This window comes from Stigmatopora argus, chromosome 10 (assembly GCF_051989625.1).
Source record: "Stigmatopora argus isolate UIUO_Sarg chromosome 10, RoL_Sarg_1.0, whole genome shotgun sequence".
Taxonomy (NCBI): domain Eukaryota; kingdom Metazoa; phylum Chordata; class Actinopteri; order Syngnathiformes; family Syngnathidae; genus Stigmatopora; species Stigmatopora argus.
Genome location: NC_135396.1, coordinates 14210001 through 14218444, shown reverse-complemented (window position 1 = coordinate 14218444; position 8444 = coordinate 14210001). Strand labels below are relative to the sequence as shown.

Here is an 8444-nt window from a genome sequence, read left to right as displayed (position 1 = left end):
TAAGTATATATATGTATATGTGTATATATATACACATACATATACACACATATATGTATACATATATACATACATATATACATACATATTCATATATACACATATATATACATATATATATATATATACACACATATATATACATATATACATATATATACATATATACACATATATATATATATACATATATATACACATGTATACATATACATACATACACATACATATATATATACATATATATACATACATATATATATATATATATATATATATACATATACATATATATATATATACATATACATATACATACATATACATATATATATATACATATACATATACATACATATATATATATACATATACATATACATATATATATATATATATATATATATATATATATATATATATATATATATATATATATATATATATATAAAAATATAAAATCCAGTTACTATCACATTCTTTTTGTAAAACTAGATCCTGGAAGAATTATCGGCAAATACGGTTTAAGATACGTCTATTAAATACAACTTTTAGTGACCAGAATAGGTTTACGGCACACCATCGCTTAACCCAGACATGGTCACGGGCCTCTGTTGACGTCAGTTGGTTTAGACCTGCACCACTTTGCATTCCTTATAAACATGGAAAGACCGACTGAGTGAGAGAGACAAATATTGACCCAGTTGAAGGTTTGTGAGCTTAGATGACAGTGAAAGTTGGCATTTACTCACGCCTACGTGGTCTGCAGAAAGCTAAAGGACACAGCCTAGCTACTGTGTGCCATCCTTGATGCATTGGCCATGATTAACAGTGGCATTGACAATAATAGCCATCCAATCAAGTGGCTCTTTTAAAACATCTGTGAATTTAACTTAAGTTTGTCATTAGTTGAATGAAAAATAACCTTCACAAAAACAAATGCTTCAATGTCAATTTTATGTTGCTTTTTTACACTGCTACTTTTGACCTCCGATGGCTACTCTAAGAGTTGCGAGCCCCCCCCTCCTGGCAGCAGATTTCAAAGTAAGAGTCTCTTTCAAAAGCAAAATGGAATGAAAGTTCAACATGATTTAACAGTCGGGTTTGTTTCTGAAGGTAAAAGGCAGACCGTCCAGAGAAGCGCCACGTACTGAACAAGTCGCTCCCGCCGCTTGTTAGAAAACTTTTAGTCCTCTTACAACTTGTGCTCATCATCTCCTGAATGCATCTTCTTGTGAATTTGAAAACAAGGAGCAATGATAATAAATTAAGTGGTAGACTGCCCTCTACACACAGCCGCACTGTCTTGGAAGGGGGTCGAGTCAGGTTGTCCTGCTATCCGGGCCTCAAAGAAGTTTCCGTGGGTGGGAGGATATAGGCTTAGAGAGCAAACACCCTTTCATTTGGCTTGATTAACAAATATGAATGGAAAAACTAGTGAGACAGAGATGGAGAGGAGTGTATAAATACAAGTTTCTTCAGAGCGATGGCCAGCATGGGGTTGCGGTCAACCTGAACCTGCAAGGGGCAGCAACCAACGTCAGAGGTCATGTCACATAGAACAGTGGTTCTCAAATTGTATTGTACGTGTACCAGCAGTGGTATCTTTGGTATTTTTTTAACTGTATGAGGAACCGTATGTGAAAGTAGTCACAACGGTGGACGGCAGTGAAAAATAAACCGTTGTTATAACCCTGACAAATTTGAATGAATATAAAAAAAAATGAGTTAATGTATGGCACATGTGTCAAAGTGGCGGCCCGGGGGCCAAATCTGGCCCGCCGTATCATTCTGTGTGGCCCGGGAAAGTAAATCATGAGTGCCGACTTTCTGTTTTAGGATCAAATTAAAATGAAGAGTATGGATGTATATTAAATTTCCTGATTTTCCCCCTTTTAAATCAATAATTGTAATTTTTTAATCAATTTTTAGTTCAAAAATAATTTTGTACAATCTAAAAATATATTTAAAAAAAGCTAAAATAAACATTGTTTTAGATCTATAAAAAACTGAATATTCAGGGATTTTAATCCAGTTCTTTTAGTCCATTTATTTAAAAAAATCTAAATATTATATCTAAAATGGTCCAGCCCACATGAAATCAAGTTGATGTTAACGCGGCCAGCGAACCAACCCAAGTCTGACACCCTTGATGTAAGGCTTTAAAAATTGAGAAAAAAAAATAGACCAAAGGTGTTTAGATTAAATTAGATATAATTTAAAAAAAACAAAAATGAGACTAAAGATGTTTGTTCCTCTAAATCAGAGATTCAGCAATTCTTCTAAGCATGTGCCCATGTTTTCAGCACTTATTTTCAAATCAGATTTCATGTATTTTAAATAAAAATCATCAAAATGACTTGAGTACCTTTAAAGGGTGTTTGAAAAACTACAGTAAGTGGCTTAAAAATTATATAACACATTTTTGACAAAAATGCATCCAAAAAACTTGACAGAAAAGGCTTAATAATGAAATTGGATCCTAGTTAGTCTTCCTTTCTGGACTGCCTCAGCCTCACCCACTAACTAATATCAGAAAAGAAGATGGCTCACCCAGAATGCACTGTACATTCATGGTAACATGCTATCCATCATTTTCATTTTTTGACAATTCATAGCATCTTAAAGACCGTTAACCATTTATAGGACAAGTGGCTATTTTTGGTAATATAAAAGAAATTAAATGTTGGCAATTCTTATATATATATATGTATGTATGTATGTGTGTGTATGTATGTGTGTGTATGTATGTGTACGTGTGTGTACGTGTATGTATGTGCATGTATATATATATATATATATATATATATATATATATATATGTATGTGTATATATATGTATGTATATGTACATATATGCATATGTATGTATATATATATATATATGTATGTATGTATATATATATATTTTTTTACATCTTATATTTTTATTTCTTCATGTATCTGTATTTGTTTTGATTTTTGGCTCTCACCTTCCTCCTCGACCTCCCAGCCCTCTGCCACCCCCGCCAGCTCGTAATGTTTCTTCCTTAGCTCCCCAAGACGCTCACGCTCCTTCTGCAGGCGTGTCTCCAGCTCCAGCACCAAAACCTGGACAAACACACGCAAGCAGGGGAAGAACAAACACGCTCTGTTAGAATGTTTCTCCTTGCAAACAGAGGGAAAACCCCCAATCAAAATAAGGTTGTTGTTTTTATTAGTCATGGACAGGAAATTAGGTTTTGGGCAGTGTGAACAAAGGCACCTTTCCAACATTTCGCTTTTGATTTAAGTGTCACGCCTCATGCTGTCGGAAAATACTGTAGCTATTAGCAGCTATTAGCTACAGGATCTAAAATATTGACTCAAATATTGGGCTTTTTCTTCAAATCTTGAGCTTTTCACCACCACAAGGGGCTGCGTATTGACTAAGTCTGGAGATTGGCAAACAGTTCATTTTTAGCCATTATCTTTGAAGCTTGAACTTGCTGCAAAACACTTAAGACAGGGTTCTCCAAACCGGTCCTCAAGTGGCGCTCTGGTTCCTGGTTTTCAATTCAACCGATCCAGCACAGATTTAACCCATTGTTTCCCAACCACTGTGCCGGGCGGGGCACACAAGTGTGCCGTGAGCAATGGTCAGGTGTTCCGCGGGCAATTCCAAGAAGTCATACAAATGCAATATTCAGAGAAAAAAAATCATATGAATATAACGAGATTAAAATTGAATTTATACAAGGTTAGAATCAAAACATGATGAACGTTAAATTATAGATTATACTATTACAAGATTCAAATTGTGAAACAGTCATTTTATTTTGTTTCTAGGCTATGGCATCAACTTTTGGCGATGAAAAGTCTGTGTGAGCACAATTTTTTCTTCATAATATTAGGAAATTTAAGTCATATTTGGAGAAAAGTCATAAAATTATGCGATTAAAATTGCTTATTCTTGCATCACTCAAACCGGAAGTTGTTCAGGGTCCAGAGACTTTTGGTGATATTAGGTCAGTGTGAAAAATTTGATTTTGGAACCATTTTGGAGGTATATGTGATTCCTGCTGATAAAACGTTGATGAGAATGACTATTGATAATATAGGCGACATGGTTTTAAATTAAAATATTTTCAGATGGGTGTCCCTTGAGATTTTTTTCAATGCAAAAAGTGTGCCACAGCTCAAAAAACGTTGGGAGACAATGGTTTAACCAATGAGGTTTCTGAAAACAAACAACCAATAACAATTGGGTGGAAAAGTGTCATCTTGTTTCATTGGGATGAGATCCTGTACTACCCCCCGCCCCACCCGTAGCTCTCTGTGCAATAATTTGGAGACCCTTGCTTAGGACAAACCAGACAGTTCTGCAGGCTCTGCTGCATAAAAACAAGCGTCGATAAAAGATTTCGAGTTGGTGGCACCAAGGCCTTCTCACAGGCGTAGGGATACGTCATTGCTTTCACTAACTATGATTGGCTAGAGATAGAGTGGACTAGCCAGAGCTACCAAACTGTACCTGGCGCGAGCTGCACAAGCAAATATATTGTTGTGTTGATTTAATAGCAGTTTTGTCAACCCGCAATGGCTGAAGGAGGAGAAGAAATTGATTTGTTTGCAGATTTACTGTCAAAGCCATTTTCAAGACGGACTTTTCAAGAAAAAAGCTGGGCATCATTAAGAAAGGTCGGACAGCTCCAAGGCAAGCAAGCCTGTCACAACCGGGAACGAACATTTTCAGCACTAAATCGAATAAAAACTTATGCCAGAAATACAACCGGACAGGCTCGACTTTCAGCATTAGCTTCGATGGCGATAGAAAAGAAGAAGGATGGATTTTGTGTACAGATAAAAATGATTTTTGGTGAGTAAAATATGGCTATATTCCTAAATAATATTTCAATTGTATGCTTTTTTATATGTGTAAAGGTTCTAAAGCCATAAAATAGTTTTTGAGCGTTGTATTGATTCAGACATAGCACTGAAGGCGTCGGTTTGAAATTCACGGCCCGCCACTGAGTTCTAAACACTCGAGTTCAATGATTGAGTGAACACCGCCAACTGGTTTGCACCTAATTCACAGGATTTATTTCATTTCCTTTAATTGTTAGTCCTCTACCCGATTGGAGGAGAAACTGGCTTGCTAAGTATAAGGATGACTCACACTTCGAATGAGTAAAGCAGACCTACCGGGCATTCTACTCGGACAGCGTCCTTCTGTGCCAGTATGCCCGTATTGTTACAAACTGGAAAACCGAATTTCAAAGCAATTGGACAGGACTGCGTCGGCACAAAAACACACTTGGGGCGCAAAATAAGGCGCACAGTGTGTGATGTCAGAATGTGAGGATAGAATGAGAATAGCAGACATAGAAAGAAGGGGAAGGAACAGACTTGAAAATGTGAAAATATTATGAAATTAGCCATTTCCTAGGTGAAAAGTAAAAGCAAAAATAATTTGCTGTCAAGTTTCATGTTTCACTCTGTTGTACTGTTTTGGTGTAAAATTAATGCTTGTTGTTGTGGCCCACTTTTCATTTGAACATATTGATTTTGTGTGCAAATTTTGCATTGGTCATTTTGAGCTCTAATAAATTATATACCTGTTTGGGGGGGGAGCTCTATCACCCAGTTACAGAAAGGTGAGTAAATGCTACATGGTTCGGTACATTCAGTAATAAGAACCATTGTGCACTGTGTAGTGAGAGTCTTAGAAAGTTTTGCCCTGCATTGTTGTGTCAGTCAAAACTGATCAACGACCAAAAATTGGTCATACAAAAGAAGTGAAAACAGATTGGTGTGAACTCAAAGAGAAAATCAGTGCTTTATTTTCTATATGTTTTTAAAATCTGTCATGTTTGCCTAGTTATATGCAGAGAATTAAAATGGTTTAAGTTTACTTGTTCCACATATTGTGTTTAAGCAAACCTTTCATATGCAGTTGATCAATTTGAACATGAAAGAAACTTTTTATGCTAGGTACAGTTAAATATAGTTGGAGCATGATTTGCAAATCATTGTATTCCTTTAATGTTCATCACATCTTCCTGACTTCATTGGAAGTGGAGATATCGAAGGTTGATGAGTGGCTCAGTTTACTTTACTACCTTGTTTACGCACACTTGCTAACTGTAAATAAGCCTAAAGTGCTACCCCGATAGTAGTTTTGTGTAAGTGTGGAAAAAGGTCTGGCTACTTTTGTTTTCCTTCGAGTGTGGGGGTAGAAACGGCCTCGGGCAAACAGCTTCAAGTATTTGTCTAGCTTTAAGGTCAACTTCCGGCAGGAAAAACAATGAGTATCAAAAGTGGAACAATGAGTGCATTCCATAACAGGTCTGCTTATCGGTTGACTTTTATATGTTGCATAGATGTCGTGCATTGCCACCAACCTGGGCGTCCATCTCTTGTCGCTTGATCTGTGTAAGCGTCATACTAGAGAAATCCATTGTGTCTGTACGGCGATGAAAAACAGAAAGCAGTCAATTGTTTGCATGCTTTACCAGGAATATTACGGACAACTTAAGGTTAGGCTCTCAATATTGTTATTTTGGTGTCTTAAAAACAACCTGTGAGATGCTTTAAAGCACTTACCTTTGTCTTCAATCTGGGACTTCCCAGACTTGGTGGAGGCCACAACGGCGGCAGTCGCCTGGGTGACGCCTCGGGATGTCTGTTGCAGGCGCTGCAAGTTGCCACTGTCTTTGTCTGCTTTAACCTAGGAAGGGGGGCCACCGATAAAACAAAGAGCTACAAGTAGACGGGAAGACAGCTTGACCACATTTGAGGCTCACTTTTGAAGCGGCAACAAGTTGCGCAGTACTGGCTGCAATTTCGCGAGAGCACACCATCAACTCCTCAAACTTCCCTTTGCCTTGCACCACAAGATCAGCTGCATCCCTGAGATGACACAACATTCCAATTATTTATTCATTCAGAATTAATTTAATCACTTCGGGGTGAGGATAGTTACTTACACCATGACAGTGGCACCCCATCCAACCGCCTTGGAGGCAGAAATTAATCCCTCCGTCCAACGGGAATTTTTGGCGTAAAATTCCTTTTTGGATGCTGCGCCCTAGTGGATAAAGGAGGAAAGTTAAGCTAAACATGATTACTTGGTTCACTCACTATACAGTAATACCTTGCCATACGAGTGCCCCGACATACAAAGAATTTGAGATAAGAGTAAAATTCTGAGCAAATATTTGCCTTGAGATACGAGACAAATTTTGAGATACGAGCATTTGAGACAGCCAGTTGGTGAGGCCGCGAGAGGCTACTCATGATTTCTCTCTCGCTGCATCTCCCGCATGCAAAGATCTCTACGAGCACTGGGCGGAGCATTGCATTTTTTCCCATTTTTTTTGCATTAGTCAGAATTAAGGGAAACACAATTGATCCAAAGCAAGCCGGTGCAATGAATGGTAGTGTGAAGAAATGGCGTATGATGACAATCGATATTAAGCATGAAATAATCGAAATACATGAGTAGAATATGAATGACTGAGGCGGCTCGCCAATACGTATGGAGAAGCAGGAAGTTCCCCCCAAAAGTGGCGGTAGAATACAGTAACCTCTTTGCCTTGGTTATTGGACAAGAAAGTTTAACTTTAGTGTAACGTAAGACTAAAACTTTGTTTTAAGTGTGTGTGTATAGGTATACAAGTTCATTTAAGTTAAATTTAAAGTTTATGTTACGTTGAGAGCGCATCTGTCAAGTGACTCTTATCTCTGTCCCCCATCCACAAACTCCCCGTAGTATAAAATAATGCCTCATTTTAATATTAAACATCATACCATTAGTTATTTGTTACTCTGTTAGTAGATGGTGAATTAAAAGCAATAAAAATATGTTTTTCCATTGTAATATACTGCTTTTTGTGTATTTTTCAGAGGATGGGAACGAATTAATTTGTATTTAGTTCATTTCTATGGGAAACGTTGATTTGATACAAGTAAATCACCATCAAATTTGTCAGCAAATGCGCACTGCATTTGTCAGAGGTGCAGCTCAATATATTAAACTACTCTATTAAATGGCATTCTGATTCATTGCAGCAGTTCAATAAAAAAACAACAACTGATTATTCACCTAAGAAGATTGTTTTAGGAGGTTAACTCAATTTCTATGATAAAAGATAAATGTCAGTGTAATTTCATGAAATTGTATATTTGGAGCTTCCTTTTTCAGTTAATGGCACCAATCCTATTTTTAATAAAGATATACATGTATTTTGCCCTCTATGCATTCATTCGTTATTTCCACACATTCACTCAGATCAATAAAGTACATTAAAAAATTAGTTTTGTGAATGACTGAGGCGCAATTAGTTTGGGAGGTCAAAATAGGGTAACTAAACTACCATATTTTCCACACTAAGGAGTACCTTCAAAATTCTTAAAATTTGTTTCATATTAAAGGCACACCACATTATAAAGCACAGTTGTAGTTGTGGTGTGGTGGTAGTAGG

At 36.9% G+C, this 8444-nt stretch overlaps 1 protein-coding gene across 1 annotated transcript in view; it reads right to left on the bottom strand.

Annotated features, from left to right (window-relative positions):
• Nucleotides 1–461: 461 nt before the first annotated feature.
• The window catches only part of hip1 (huntingtin interacting protein 1), a 49630-nt gene continuing 41647 nt past the window's right edge, over nt 462–8444 (bottom strand). The window contains exons 26-31 of the mRNA XM_077611303.1: nt 6948–7048; nt 6765–6870; nt 6565–6688; nt 6363–6424; nt 2973–3090; nt 462–1518 (exon numbers count right to left, since the gene is read on the bottom strand). Of these exons, the coding sequence (XP_077467429.1) occupies nt 1508–1518; nt 2973–3090; nt 6363–6424; nt 6565–6688; nt 6765–6870; nt 6948–7048 (522 nt within the window). The 3' untranslated portion in view covers nt 462–1507. The remainder of the gene's footprint in view (nt 1519–2972; nt 3091–6362; nt 6425–6564; nt 6689–6764; nt 6871–6947; nt 7049–8444) is intronic.